This window comes from Falco punctatus, assembly GCF_963210335.1.
Source record: "Falco punctatus genome assembly, chromosome: 14".
Taxonomy (NCBI): Eukaryota; Metazoa; Chordata; class Aves; order Falconiformes; family Falconidae; genus Falco; species Falco punctatus.
In genome coordinates, this window is record NC_137594.1 from 22,831,162 (window position 1) to 22,847,052 (window position 15,891).

General features: G+C 52.6%; 1 protein-coding gene across 1 annotated transcript in view; it reads right to left on the reverse strand.

Annotated features, from left to right (window-relative positions):
* The window catches only part of LOC308072974 (hydrocephalus-inducing protein homolog), a 135,533-nt gene that overhangs the window by 45,293 nt on the left and 74,349 nt on the right, over window positions 1-15,891 (reverse strand). The window contains exons 18-22 of the mRNA XM_080410617.1: window positions 15,637-15,772; window positions 14,990-15,154; window positions 11,538-11,690; window positions 3,063-3,301; window positions 461-716 (exon numbers count right to left, since the gene is read on the reverse strand). Of these exons, the coding sequence (XP_080266743.1) occupies window positions 461-716; window positions 3,063-3,301; window positions 11,538-11,690; window positions 14,990-15,154; window positions 15,637-15,772 (949 nt within the window). The remainder of the gene's footprint in view (window positions 1-460; window positions 717-3,062; window positions 3,302-11,537; window positions 11,691-14,989; window positions 15,155-15,636; window positions 15,773-15,891) is intronic.

Sequence of the window (15,891 nt, forward strand, 5' to 3'; positions counted from 1 at the left end):
GTGTTTGTCTGCAGAGGAAAAATGATGCTGCTCTCAGACTCTCCCTCTCTTCACAGGTTTGGTGGTTGGGTTTTTTTAACTCACTCTTTTCACCAGATCTATGACCTCACATGTTTTCATTTATTTACAGCCTCTGCTCCTAGCCTAAGCGTAACTTATTTTCTCCGCCCTTCCTTTCTGCCTCAGCACACGACACCCTGTAACCTGCCCTCTGCTTCTGAAGCAGCAACATTCCCTTCAGCCAGCATTTTGGTACCAGCGAGCTGGGTTTATGGTGACTATGGAAACACTGATGGTGGCCAGCAAGGAAAGCAGCCGGTGCTGCCATGGTAACTTGTGGCATTAAAACAGTTTCTGGAAAGCGCTTGCTCCTCTTCCCAAGGCAAATGTCAAGGGGTCGGAAGAAGCCCCAGCGGAGGTGACCTGGTGGGGAGGGCGCAGCCCTCGTGGGGCACCTCACCTGGGGAGTGCTGGAGGAGCCTTCCAGCACCATCTCCACAGTCTTGCCCGGCATCAGCTCTGTCCTCAGCGGTCGAAGCTTAAACACAGGGCAGGCAGGTTTGGGGCTCTGGAAGGAATCTGTGCCCTTGGTGTTACTGACGGCACGGAGACGGTCACGATGGCTGAACATGGGGAAGCCTTCTGTTGACCAACACAGCTGGTGGGTGCGTCGTCCTCTGTTTGTCATCTTGAAACGGTAACAGCAGGGATCAAAGCTAGAAGAGAAGCAGAGACGGAAAACATTATGGGAGCTGTTATTTCCCAGCGGTCACCCAGTTTCAGCACCCCAATGGCGTTATCTGACCGCACGCTCAGCAATAAAACCACCTCTGAAAAGGCTGACCTAGCTCGAAGCTTCAGCCAAAGCCAGACCCCGGCTGGCCCTAAGTTCAGCAGCCAGCAGCTGGTCAGTTTGTGTACAGCAAGGAAAAGCTTCGCAAAGATCCATCACCTCAGGTACTCGTGAGCAGAGCATCACCCTTTGGTGCTCAGCACTCAGAGGGTTTTCCCAAGGTGCGTCCTGCAGGTCTCCCTGCACCAGGCACGAAGCTGGTCTGACCTGGCTGCAGGTGGGTGGACGAGCAGCTCTGCTGCCATTTCACCTGCTCCTGGGGAGCTGCTGCCTCAGGTGGCTTCCTCTGAAGATGCTACTGGGGAGCTGGCAGGGTGCAGAGACTCATCTGGAGATCTGGGCACCAGTTATCCCACCGCCAGGGCCCATCTTAACCCCCCTCATCCCCCCACCTCTTAGGGAGCATCCAACTCTCCCTGCCCCCAACGCATCAGCTGAACAGGGCAGCTGGTTTTGTGTCTTCGGAAGGTAAATGCACTGTGACAACGCTTCCCCCGAGACAAACACAGCAGCAAGACCAGGTCTACCTGCTGAGGGAATGGAGTGACAACAAGAGATTGATCACTACAGCTAGATACAGACCAAAACAAATATTCAATGGAAATTGGTTCCGTTATGTAAAGAAACACTAACTGCAGGCCAGTGTGGAATAATTATTCTACCCTCTATAAATCTGAGCACCACCAGGAAATGAATTGTTCCTACAACAATTATGGGGTTTTTGAAAGGTACAGAACACGTGGCTTGCAAAATGCACGTCTGCCACAAGCAGCTAAACACCAACACAGAAGTGACAGATTAGAACAAACGAGTCTTTGAAACACACTTTACAAATGATGTGTACAAGGCTTAGTATGAACCGGTTTTCTGTTGTGGACAGCGGCAGATGAAGGTTGGGGGAAGCTCTGGGTAGGTGCCTGATTTGTGGCTCTGGGAAAGCCCACCTCATCTGGGATGTCACCGGGGTCCCCCCAGCTCACCTGGTGGCAGCTCTGCACCCGCTGCCAACGGTGGCTCCCAACTAGCTTGCGGGCAAAGACACGAAGGGGGGCAGAGGACGATGACACCAATCCCACCCACGCTCTCCCCTCCACTGTGCAGCCCATCTGTGGCTGCACAGAGCACAGGACACACTGGCCAAGTGCCAATCTCCCTGTAACGTCCCTGCTTACCTGGGGGGCTTGTGGGTGCATATTTAACACACGCCAACACCCCACCCCACCCCCATTAATCTAGCCTAAATGCTTAAGGCAGCATCAACCTGCTCTTTCTAGCCCAAAATTTAGGTATCGGAGCACTGTGGAGCCTCTTTGCAGCCAGCAAAAGGAACAGGCACTTGGAGAAGAGTATTATTCTCGTCCCAAGAGGACTCCGACAGCAACAGCGCTTTGAAAAGGCTTATTTTTCTCCCATTTGTAAGAATGTAGCCAGTTTCAGACACACGCACTAGGATCCACGAATCCCCCCTTCCGAGCTAAGCTCTTTCAGGTAGCACATGCAATTTATCCCACCCAACCTCAGCCAACTTCTCCTCTTCTCCCGTTCAGAGCTGCTCCTGCAGGCACCCTCGCTCGCTTCTGCCTCGGGCTGCCGCCGCAGTGCTGGCCGACCGCAAGGAACGCGGGCAGGGGAAACGAGGGAAGAGCGAGCGCCTCTAATAAAGAGCGGCCCAGCAGGGGAACCGGGGAAGACGAGCAGACTGATGGATGATACAGGGCAAAGAAACTGCAGCTCCTCCAGGACTCCCAGGCAGAAGGGAAATAAACCAGCACCATTAATTCAGTCGAGGAGCTGCTAACAAGCTACCACCAAGGTTTTCTGCTCTTGCGAGAGAATAATCCATAGTGACTGGAAAGGTAAGCAACGTTATTGCAAACAGAAATATGTTTATACTTGTAATGTAGCATTTTCCAGCAGGAGGCTTCTGGGACCTGCTGTTTTCCTCCAGCTCGTTCTTTGATAAAGTAAGGAAATAAATACATTCCAACTAAAGACAAGTCAGGGACAATCTAGCAACTGGTTTCCATTTTGGTGGCTTCTGAGGGTATCTAACAACTTTCAAACGGCCATAAAACACTCCTAAAGGAGTTCCTGTGGCTTCGGTGAAGCAGAGCCAGGACCTCGAGCACTGAAGAACAACTAGCCTGAAGGACTACAGCAAAGCTCCTTGCCGAGCCCACGTGGGAAGCGGGAGCCGAGAGATCCCTACCTGAAGCGGAGGCCCAAGTTGAGCTCCGGAGCAATGGGTTTGTCGGTGACAATCGTTGTGCCCGTGCCGACAGCCTGGACAGGGATGACGTAGGTGTGGCTGTTCTCTATGGACACCTTCACCTCATCCTCGAATCTCTCGGTGTCGTCCAAGTTTGCTATGATGGCCACAGACACCTCGCTCTCGGGGGGGATCACTCCTTTACTGGGTTCAATCCTCCAGCGCGAGCGTTTGCCAGCCTGTAAGATGAGCCAAACGGTAACTCAGGATGGAAACCATGGACCCTGGTCTCCTGCGGGATGCAGAAAAAGGATTAAAGACATGAGGGTAAAAACCATGAAGGCTTCCTTTCCCCAACTCGGAGCTACAGTGCCTGGAAACAGCACCCGTGCAGGAGCTCATACAACCTCTATTTTACCCTCCCTTAACAGACTCACTTTGTTAACCCAGCTCTGTCTGACCCAAGGGATGCTCACCCTCAGGAGAATGCTATTGTCCCTCCAGCCTCCCTCTTGGAGGGCACACCCAGGGAAGCCACTTGATATCTCCTGGCTTCCCGACAATGGCGGCCGGCTCTGCCGTAAAGGCTCCAGGCCAGAGGAAGCCAGGACTGCTCCAGTCCCCCCGCAGCAGCCACACGGCTGGGGGATACTGCTGAGACCCCAAAGAATAACTTTGCAAAAGCGGTTGATAAAACCCCAAAGTCTTCTTTCCCAAGAGTCAGGCTTCTCAACAGCCCCTCAAGGGCTGCAGCCCTCTGTTCCCACGGATCATCATCTGCAGTGAGGTGCCCCAAGGCCCTCTGCTTTGGCAAAGTCAGCCCTAAGTGTTTATAGCAGGGCAGCGAAACAAGAAGCAGAAAGAAAACCACAAGACATGTGCCCTGTGGGCACGGCCTGGGTTTCCCAAGCACTCTCTTCCTCTGGGTCCTCACGGGCCTCCCTCTACGGATGGGGCAACAGAGGTGCTGGACCCCTCCAGCCCACCTAAAGCCACATTCACAAGGAGCAAGCTCGCAGAAGAGAAATGCACGCAGTGCTCCCGGGCCAGCAGGAAATGCACTGGGATGCAGACACGTGGCTTTCAAGTGTCCGTCACAGCATCGGTGCTACATGCATCACAGTTCAGCGCTGTGTTTAGGATGACAGGCACCACTCATCCAAAACTCTACAGTATTGTCGAGAAGACGATTACTTTCCTTTTTTTTTTTTTTTTTTATTTAAATAGAAAACAACGGTGTGCTCAGAGGCCTGACATGATAAAAGCAAGTGCTCGATCCAGGTGAAGTTAGCTCGAGTTTCCGTCCGTCAGGCTGGCAGCTCTGAGCTCTAACAGGACACCAGCCAGCCCAAGGGAGAAGAGCAGCAGAAAACCAAGCAGCACTTTGAAGTCACAGAAACATTTAAAATAACACCCCAAAATGACCTCTGCTGACAAGGTGAAGGCTAGCTGGAGGCCAGGGAAGCGATAACTTGCTGAGCATTCAGGGTCCCAGCAGCAAGCGTAGGTGCTCCAGCTACGCTAACTCCTTAGGCTGGCTGTGCCCTCCATGTAGAGCAGGTCAGGGCTGCATGCCTGCATCCCGTAACAGAGTGTGCCAAAGGCATCAAAACGATTCCGGGCACCAGCAACATTTATACACTCAGCTCCATTTAATTTGTCCTCTAGGGCTTCAAAAAAAAGAGTCTTGAAAAAAATTTTTAAAAAAGCAAGATGAGACTGGGATGGAGGCAGGTGGCTGCCACAGGGTAAACACTGGGGCCTCACTGACCACGGAGGATTCCCACCAACCCTCCCCTGTGGTCCCTGCAGCTGGTCGCTGGCCTCGGAGGCATCGGCTGCGCTGCCGCCAGCCAAGGGCTACCCAGCCAGCTCATTCACACGAGCCAGTGGGCGTCAGGTTTTCACTGACGTTAATGTACAACTTCTCCTCCGATTCACGCTGACACAGGGTAGCTTGCTTGAAAAGGAGACCCGATAGCGCTGCTCCAGAGGTGAATCTGCAAGTCTGCTATCTGACAAAGCTCATTTATCACAGCTTGGCAACAAGCCGGCAGTAAATTGTACCCAAGGAACTATTACTGAGGAACAATGACAGGCTGTCTCGATGGAGCCAGACTCGCAGTGTCCCGGGGTGACCCAGCGCAGACCCACCGTGCCCTGCCAGGCCAACAGCCGCTCCAGAGGAGCACGATTTGCATCGCGTCCTCATCCTTTCCGTTAGCATCTGGTGTGGGTCCCAGGGGCAGCACAGTGCACCACTGAACAGGAGACCTGCCAGGACCAAAAGGCTCTGCCGGACCAGCTCCGCTCAGGTTTTTAGGTCAGCCTCTGCCTACACCGGTCCAGGCTGTGTCCCAGAGACAAGAAATCCCTTGGGAACACGCTAAAATCATCCATCCCCCTGCTCTGAAGGCCAAAATCTAACTTCTGACAAGATCCCTGCTCCTCGCTTAGGCTTGAATGCTCCAGAACACGATGCAATAGCTGCACGTGCTGGGCAGACAAAGACAGCGGCTATTTCTGTCCCTGCAGGAGCTTGTACCACTGGACGCCAGAGTCAGAGCGCCAGGCAAGGGCTGGCATCAACCGCTTCGAGAAGCTCAGCGCTGAGATCGTTAACTTCTCCTGGGACAGATTTCATTGGGAATAAGAGCTGCCAACGTTTGCTTCTAGCGGGCATCAGCGCGCATCAGAGATGGACGGCTGGATGGCTGCCCCAAGGGATGGCTGAGGAGCCACCACGCTGCCCTCTGCAAGTTACTTCGAGCCCGTTAATTGAAGTCATCTGGTCATTCCGGCCTTGCACGAGTGAGAGAAGCAGCAGAACTCAACATGAAAAATGCAGCTGTACTTTACCAAGCCATAGCTCTGGCGAGAGAGCACTCACACCTCGTCAGGCGGATCCACCGCCCCCGGCGGGGGTCACGCACGAAGGGGAAATAACCCCCCGCCACATCAGCTGCGCACGGAGCCTTGTCCCAGGGGCTTTAGCTGTCCTAAGGGGCGGGAGCCTGTGCTCTTCATAGCAGAGTGACTCCTCACCCGCACAAACGGCCAGTGGCAGAAAGAGCCCAGAAGCACCCTAAGGCCCACAGGGTGGGGATCAGAGCACAAGGCTGGCCGGATGCTCCCACCAGCCACCAGCCTCCTCCTGGCACCTCGGCACCAGCATCTCCTCGGCAAAATCAGGGGGACTGCTTTGCTTGAGCCTCTGCCCCAGAGCACCAGCAAGGAGATGTTTTGTGAAATCCAGGCAAAGCCTCTAAAGCCAGTGAAAAAAAAAAAAAAAAAAGAAAAGAAAAGAATTAAAGTGTGGCACTCACTGCCACCAACAACGGAGCCCAATTTGTCACACTTGCTTCAGCTAACAGCAGCTGCTGAGTGAGCCAATGAAGCTTGTCTCCATTTGTGTCCCCTGGCCATTGCTCAGCCCTCCAGGTCCCATCTGCCCTCCCCGCTGGGCTGGGGAGACCAGTGCCACCACTCTGCACATCGGGGCTCTCCAGCCAGGACACGGCCACGGCTTGGCCAGCTGCTGCCAAGCACAGGATTGAACAACCAAAATCCTCCTGCTTTTCCCTTGGGAAGAGAGCTCAGCTGAGTCACTCTGGCCTGTAGCAGCGTAACTGCCTTGAAGACTTCTACCCTTCTTGAACCCTGTTGGCCAGCGGATGCAGCACAACGTGACAAGTTCCCTTTTCCTAGAAGAGCAGAATAACAATTTCTTCCATTACTGAAACACAGCAATTTTGAAAGACCATGAACCCATAGAAGATACCGGATGCCATAAAATCCAAACTCTTCCCTGAGGCCAGGTTTCAGGCACCTTTTCCAAGGTCTCCTCCAAACCTTTGCTCCCCTTTTTAAGGCCCACGTGCCCTGGACCTAAGCCTGAGTGACACTGGGAGGGACACAGCCTTCTACCTTCCTCGGCTTTTGGTACAACCCCTCACCAGCATGAGACTGGACGCTCCTGGCCACGAGCCCTGTTCACAACTGATGCTGTGTGTTTCCAGGCACTGTCAGCTACAACAAAGGGCTCCCTCCAGCTCTGGCAAAACCAAACTGGGTGGAAATGCACAAACTGGTACTGCCGTATAAGCAAAACACAGCCTTTAAAGCCAAACCACGGGTTTCATTCTAAAGGTGAGCTTTTGGAGCACCATGATGCTCTGGTGGGACAGCTCAGGAAAGAGTTAAGCCTATCCATCTTCAAAACTTCTGCTCACCTTGGAAGAGGCCACATACGCAGGGCTAGTGCTGCCCGTACCCTGGAAAGTTAATTTAACCCTAATTTCTAAATAGCACTGCAGATATCATGAGAAGGGCACAGCACTGTCTGCCTCTGTCTCACTATGAGCAAACACCGACAGGCTGGCTAATTATTCAGCTGCTTTGGGGGCGGGGGGGGGTGGTGGTGGTGGTGGGGGGGAGTAATTTACAGTAGATTTGAAAACCACCCTCTTGCTGATTGAAGTCTGCTCCGACTTCAGCCAGAGCAGCTGGGGAGAACTGCAGACAATGCTGATGTGCTCTTCAAAGCCTTCACTGCCCGCAACCTGCACGATTTGCTCAGAGAGCAACAGAATCGCCCGTCAGCCAGACCCAGAAACAGAGTCACTAAAGCAGCATCGGCACCGTTTGGAAGTTTATCTCCGTGTTTTGCGATCTTTCCATATGGCCATTTCATTAATAAAAGCAATGTCATCAAAAGCTTGAGGGAATAAGCAATGAAATTAGTAAATGAAACAAATCCTGCACTACAGGGGAGCAGAGAGTATGGGAACTGTGTGTTCTGCCCTTGCTTACACCACACCTGACCAACAGCCTTTATACACTGCCTGAAAAATCCATGGAGTTATCCACAGCGAATCCCAGTGACAAGATAACCAGGTACAGCTTTTTTTTAAAAAAAAAAACACCAAACAAACAAAACTTGGTCTATTCTGCAAGGTCAGCTCCAGTTGAATGTGGCAGCAGCTCATCCCCGGGAACGCCGAAGGGGATCTGCACTGAGCCACCAGGCACCCTCCTGAAGACAACCCAGCTGGCTGTACAAGCACTGCTGGAAACCAGGCAGCAGCGAGCTTCACCTGGAGCACAGGGCTCTGGATCAGGGAGCTCAGGCTGAAGGAGACAGGGCCCCGCATTACGACTGTCATGAGTAGAGGAAACCCCAAGGAAGGTTTTCTGTCTCCTCCTCATTACAAGGCACTGGGAAACCATTTGCCACCCTGCGGTAGCACATAACAGACCCAGCACGGGGGTTATGCAGGCAGAAGAAAGCTGCCACTGATTAAGAAAAATTACACCCTAGGCCTGTCTTTTCTTTCCTGATCACAGAGACGTGATACGCAGCCGCCTTCTGTGATGCCAAGAGATGTCAACCTTAGCAGCCACACAAAAGATCCCCGAGAAGACAGCATGACAAAGAACAAGTAGGAAATGATCTAAGAACGATGCTTTTTCCTTTCTGCAGGGAGAGCAAACACTTCCATCAGTCCATAACAAGCCTTTGGCACTTGTCAATATGGCAAATATCAGACACTTTGGGAGGCAGGAAAAGAAGATGACAGCGGAGCAAGGAGGAGAAACAGCCACTTTTGTCAGCAGGTTACATCAGCCCCCAGCTAAGCTGCAACAGCTCCTTCATGTTGACCCATTCCTCCAGTCATTTTTACCCAAGACAGACACAAATCCCCCCCTCGCTGGATCCAGAGGATTCCCTAGCAGGCTGGGCTGCCTGGCAGCTGGGAAAGCAATCTGACAGGGAAAAGCACACCCGACAGACACAGGATTCGCTGGGTGAGCACAGGACGACACACTGGTCCCAAGGGTCGCAGATCTGCAGACACCCTGGCAAGCAGGGATAAGCCAACCGAGGACGCAGGTATGCAGTCCCTACACCCCTCTTCCCACCCAAAAAGCCCCATCTCAACACACAGATTTGGCGGGTTTTTATTTATTTTCTTCTGGTGGCAGAGATGCTCCCTGCTGCTCCCTGCAACTGAGAACAGAACAGACACAACTCACCCAGCAGAGAGGAGAGGGGTACAGGGAAGCTGGTGCCTGAGGGGAACTGCAAGTAATTCCTGAAGTCACTATCCCAAAGTGAAGTTCACCACAAATCATCCTGGCTTGCTCAGGTAATGATCTTGTCTCCCCCAAAGCGAGCAGCAAGCTTGCCTTAACAGGAAGAGCAATTTTCACTCGACGGTTAAGAGTACCATCGAGGTGGCAGCACGGCCATCTGCATTACAGCATTTTCCTTTTCTGTTTCAAACAAGACACCAGCCTTTTGTTTGCCCTGTTGCTGCCCCTTCAGTTAACCTCATTCAGTTTGTCAAGCTGCCGGTCAGTGCGCATAACGTTCCCGATGCAATGCTCCTGTGAAAATTTCAGCCAATAACTCGCTCTTTCAAGTGGAGACCATGACCTCTGAGCCTCACAGCCACCGTTTGCAGACTGGCCAACAAATGGGAGACAGGGAAATGACGGCTCACCACCCTGCAGCAACCTCCAAGCAGGAATCAGAGCAGCGGCTTTGGCGCTTTAGAGGACACAAGGCTTGGGTTCAGGGACACGGGGGAATGAAGGATGCCTGTGTCACCCATCAGCTGGGCTAAGGCACAGCCCAGCCTGCTCCGCTCTCAGATGGACATGTGCACGCCACCCTGACACCCGACTGCATCCCAGGCTTTATCTCCACAATTATTCAGTCCCCTCTGCTTCCCATCAAGGAGCTGCCAGGCAGCGTAAGGCAGCCAAGGGCAAAACTTCAACTGGGGCAGCAAAAGAGCAGCAGAGCAGGCAGCTGCTGAGGGCCAGGGCGCAGCTCGGGCACATCTCGCCCACGCCCGCGCTGCTCCCATCAGGCAGCCTCAGCAGCACCGTGCCCGGAGTCTGGCTGAAGAGCCCTTGGTGAAGCGGCTGATGGAGCAGGTTCCCAGGACCTGCCTCCTGGCACGTCTCCATGAGAGCAGCAGCTGCCCTGAAAAGCAGAGATGCTCACCATGGGGGAACTCGGCCCCGTGGAGTCAGCAGGGGGGATCACCACACACACACAGAGTCACAGAGCAGCTGGGGCTGGTGAGACCTCTGGAGATCATCTGGTCCAAGCCACTGCTCAAGCAGAGCCCGTCTTTATTGCAGGGAAAGAAACCGTCCCTGAGCCGCCGCGTATTACTGCTCTAGTGATCGATCAGCCCCAGGATTGGCAGGGATGGCGGTGAAGCACGACAGGCTTTATTGCCCAGTCCCATGGGTTAGGGCCCTGAGGCAACGGAGGGGCAGATGTACCCTGCAAGCCCCCCGGCGACACCGCGAGCTGCCCGGGGAGGAGGGAAGGCATTGCACCGGGGCAGCAGGACCCCAACAGCTCTGCGGGTCACTGCCTGCGACAGGCATGCAAACCCATCATTTCAACACCAGTACCAGCCATCCCTGGTGGCTTGCTCTCGCCACAGATGGCAAGCGGGTTTTCATGGTGGATTCAAAGAAAGCTGCCCTGGGAATCCCTCCCCCACTTGGAGGTTACCGTTGTCCCCCAAACAGCTGGAAAAGCAGCAAGGAGGAAATTCGTCCCCCTCCTCCTTGGCCCAGGGGGCTGAGCCTGGCCTCTCGCACGCTGCCTGATGCTTTACCCGCAGACCCAGCCAAGCCCACAGAGCCAGGCCTGGGTGAACCAGCTCCACAAATCCCACCCACCTAGCGTGGAGCAGAACAAACCTCCCCCCGACCCTGTTTTTAAGCCCCTCACAGATCCCACCTCCAGTGAGCGGCACATCCCACCCAGCCTCCGCACGGAGCCCTCCCTGGCTGCACCAGCCCTGCCCCCCCTGCCAGGGCAGCGACCCAACCGCAGCTTGTCAGCTGCAGCCTCCATCAGTTAAACAGCCTTTCCCTGCGGCTGGCCCCCGGAGATGCTCTGCAACGCGACGGAGCCCACAGACTGTAGCTACACAACCCTTACCATTCTATGATTGTGCAACACCACAGCTGGTTGGACCCCCAGCAGGTGTGAAACCCACCTCGCCACAAGCAGGCTGAGGACAAACTTCACACCCCAGACTCTGTCACAAACAGCAGTCTGACACAAAGCAAACACAGACCTAATGGGGAAAGCATCAGGAAAATCCATGCCCTTCCAGGAGCAAAGGGCCACAGGGGCCTCTTGATCTCAGAGCTCCAAAGGCACGACTCTCCATTAAATACCCTCCAGAAAACAAAAGGAAAACTTGTAAAGATGATCCAGACTCATTTCTGCACAAACGTCTATGCAAGCTGTCTACTTTACTGAGGGGTGCCCCAGCTAAAACTGCCCCCAGAGCCAGGCTCCTCTCGCTGCGTTGGGATGGAATATCTTGCTTTCTCTCCGAGACAGCAATACGGAAACGTTGCATGTAAAAATCAAGCCACAGGCTGCTACAGACCAGTCAATTTTCATTGGGAAACAGCCCCACAGATACTTACCATCTCTACACAGAAGGATGCAGGGATGACAGCCTGATTGGAGAGGTGGAGACTTTTGGACGCATCTTGTAGAACTTCAATACTACCAAAATTTATCTCCCTCGGATGCACGTAGACAACCGGTCCTTCTCCAATACTCACTAAACAGACATTCTGCTCCAGGAAGCAGGTAGGAAAGAAAAAAGAAAAGCAGGGGAAGTTAAAAAATACGAGACAGCTCTAAGGGTCCTCCTCAACGGGGCGATAAGTACGGCTGTTGGAAGTTTTCAGTGTTGCAAGGCTGAAACAGAAGGCCTGGGGCAAGTGCAGGCTCGGGAGCGATCCCATCTGAAAGCCACAAGCTCCCGTTCTCAGGGGACAGAGAAACCCTGGGTCCCACGCTTTCCTTTCCAGACCTCCTCCACAGTTAGCTCTCCTTTCTCTGCCTTGTGCCTGCTCCCGCTCCTTCTGCTGCTCAGCCGAGCCCCAAACCTCCCTGACCACTGCTGCTGCACAGCGACACTTGGACAGTTACTTCTTTGACATTCCCAAAAATGCACCTCTGAAAACCAGCACAAGCCAGAAGCAAAGCAGGCTCTTCAGAGCAGAGATCGTGCAAGTTACTTGCCTCTGTTGTGTGCTTAGGTGTATTCCCGGTATGACATGAATAACAGGCATTAATTATTCATTACATCATTGAAGCGGTGTTTTTTCTCTTGACAGTCAGACCCAAAAAGCTTTCTCCTTGCAGAACTGGCACAGACTACTGGAGGAGGAACACAGATCCCTTTGCTAAACCACCTTCCCACATCATTAAAAACAATGAGAATTTGTCCAGTCTTGCTGTGGATTTCACTGGTTCCAAACACCTCAACACTTCAACAGGATCTGAATGCATAGAACTCCCAACGCTGACCAGACATCGTATGATTCACTGGAGAGTACAATTTAACCAAAAAAGAAACCAGCCTCCACTGTGTAAAACCTTTAACGATGTCTGGCTCAAGGAAGTGGTATTGACAGCTGTCAGAATCACCAGCCCAACTCAGCCAGAAGCAGCAGCATCCAGAAATGCTCATCCCTTGACAGGGCACTGCTGCCTGAAACTAAGCGCCAAAAAAATCACCTACCAAGGCTGGGGCCTCAAAAATAAGGAACTGAAGCCAGGCACGATGATGCATGTCTGGGTGATGCTGCCCAAAGCCCCCAGGAAGGAGGAGCTGCAGGGAAGAGCTGCGCCTCGCCAGCCAGCTCAGCTCCCCGGTGACAGCAGGACAGCAGCAGCAAAGGCAGGGCAGAGCCCTTTGGGGATGAGCAGAACAAGATCTGGAGGATGCCCAGGTGAGCTGGCTTCTGTCAGACTGTGTACTAACACCACGCACCCTCACCACCAAGGAGAGGGCTTCAAAAACCCCAACCCCTTCATCTACAGGGTTCTTAAAAGGGACAAGAAAAATGCCATGCAACAGCATTACAGGCAACATGGCACAGGGAAAGGCAGCAAGAAGAGATGGCAGCTCTGCCATCGGCAGTATTGCCACAGCTACAGACACAGCCACCAGCCACCCCCCCACGCCCCCCCCAGCACCGCTGGCTCTGTCAACAGGTAGGTCATGTCACATTTGATCACTTAGGAATGAAGAGCATCTGACCCTGGCGGACAGCTGTGCTCGAGTGCCCGCTTGTTCCGACAGCAGCCAGCTGCCAAACCCCCTGCCCGCGGCACACGAGGCTGCCTTGCCACCAGTAACGCCAGGGCTGGGATTTACCAGCTCCTTCATGCAGATGATACACACCAGACTGGAGCTGGCACACGGTCACCTGCAAACAAAATACCCGACAACAGAGCCGTGGAGGGACTCTGCACAACCTGGATGAAAGATCTGTACCACGTTCCGCCTGAAACGGTGGTAAAGACCAGGCATCGACACTGGGCACCCCAGCCTAAGGCACGAACGAGCTTTGAAGTTCTATTGGAACACGCTGCAGCGATTCCCAAGGTCAGACTTGCAGCCGTACAGGTAGGATCTGCCACCAGCGCAGGACATGTAACAAGACAGCCAGCTCTTCTGCCAGCCCAGAAAGCTTTGGGTGCGTCAGCTACCAGGGAACTGCTGGAACTGCACTGCAACCAGAAGACAGACCTATAGAAAATGCAGCACATCTAGTCCTTTCTTTAGGGACAGCTATGATTCTCCAGCTGAAATGCTCGCCCTTTGGGCAAAACATCGACACGTTCACGTCCAAATAGAAAAGATTACGGTAAGGTCAACTTCCAATTTATAAATTGTTAGCCCAAGGGTAAAAGCTTTTCAAGGGACCTGCAGCTCAAAAACCAGGTGACAGTTAAACAACTGGCTATTCCAGTGGGGAGAAACCCTCCTCTTCCAGGGAAGCATGCCTTCTATCTGCGAGCAACTGTTTTGTCAAACGTGAGACTTCCCTGCAAAGCCTGCATTGCCTGGCCTTGCTGTTGACTGGTTTACATGCGCATCCCCAGCAGCCTGGGTTGAGATGATCAGTGGCATACAGGGGATTTGGCATCATCGTTTCAATTCATTTTATAAAAAGGTTATATCCCTGCATTTGCTTTCAAAATGTCAGCCTTCCTTTCCGTTACAGAAAGCTTCAGGTTCTCAGGAATCCTCTGATATCCCCTTCAGTGCTCAGAGAGAGGACCAGACATTTTAAAACAGCTGTTTCAAAAGTTAATATCCTTTTAAATTAAAAGGATTTTAAAATTAAATTATTAACTAAATTTGTTCTCTGTTTCAGCCAGTGGAAGCCAGGACACCACATACAACATTCTCTTGCCTACACTTTGTTGTTGCTGCTGTACATGCCTGAATGCCAACGTCTTGTAGGAGGCTTTAGTCCAGGAATGCTTCGCCTCACCCCTTTCCTAGCTTGGTAGGGAGAAAAAAAGAACAACCAACAGTCTGTGCTCCAGATGCAAGCAGTGTGGAGTCTCATGCGTCTTTGGCTGGGGCTTTTGGCAAAGAGATACGATGGATATTTCTCAGGCGGGATGGACCTGACTTTCACGAAAGCTTAAATCCAGCTTTACAGAAATCATCATTTCAGCATGGTGTCCTACACCGCCCTTGCTTTAGCGGCATGCAGCAATGTCCCCGGGTGCTCCTGAACAAAAGTTCTAATGAAGCAGCAGTTGCTGCTCATCTAATAATGGCAGGAGAGCAAGAGACCCACAAATTGTTCTGGGTTTCAGGCTGGGCTTGTTATCCCACCTCACACGTCCATAATTAAACACCATCTCAGACACTCAGATTTCCTCCTAAGAGGACACCACCCTTCTCTAGGCATTAGCTGCTACTTATGCCATGAACCCCTTCTTTCCTTGTCCACACCAGCCACATATTATGACCTTCTCCCTTTCCCTGGCAGAACCCCAGTACACTTTATGCCCCACCAAGAGGAGTCACACAAAGGCACGCATCTCGCCTAGCACTCACCAGCGCGGATCTTTCATTCCCAAACACTGAGACACTAGCAGTAGTGTCCTGCCTTCCTATCGCCTGGGCTTCCAGCGTAAACGGGATCTCCACCGAGCTGTGAGGTTGGATAATCCCACACGGCACAGGGCTGGAGTACCACAGAGCAGCATCCTCCTTGTGCTCCTACAAGGGACAGAATCAAGGACAACAATTGTCAGAATTTGACAGAACCTCAGAATCTGAGGAAACTTCAAGCTCCTTAACATCTACTACAATGGAAATTCACCCACATTTTTTAAAATCCCTAGGAGAAAGCAGAAAAGCCCAACACAAGGTGCAAGATTTATATGGGCCTAAGTAGCATCCTCACAGGGTCCAAAAGCTGCTGCACCCACAAACACCCACTCCGGTGCTGGTGGCCTCCTTGCAGCCGCTTTTCACAACCCTCAAAGTTCTCCTGCACGAAAGCACCCCAAAGACTAGAACCAAAAATGCTTCCTGAAGAGTTCAAACCGCTCCTGAAGTTCATATTCAGGTAGCTTCCCGTTCTCTGCAAAACTTTAGGTTTGAACACTAAACAGCAAGGTCTTCTCCAAACCCCCTTTTTTCCTAATAAACCCCTCGATAACGACGTTGGAGGGCAGGAGGCGAACGCGATGCCAGACCTGAGGAAGGACTCCATAGCAGCCTGGAAGATCGCTGTCATTCACAAGGGTCAGCGTCTGCTCGTAAGGGAATTTCAGAAAGCACCGTCCGAACCTCAGAACAGGGCTGAGCACATGCAGCGGAGGAACGACACATCTGGGTGAAGAGATGACCAAAGGGAATTAGAGACACTGAGAGAATGTAGAAGTTGTTCACTCCCCAAACAGCATGAAATAGACACAAGGCATTTGTCTCTGCCAGATAGACATTTTCTA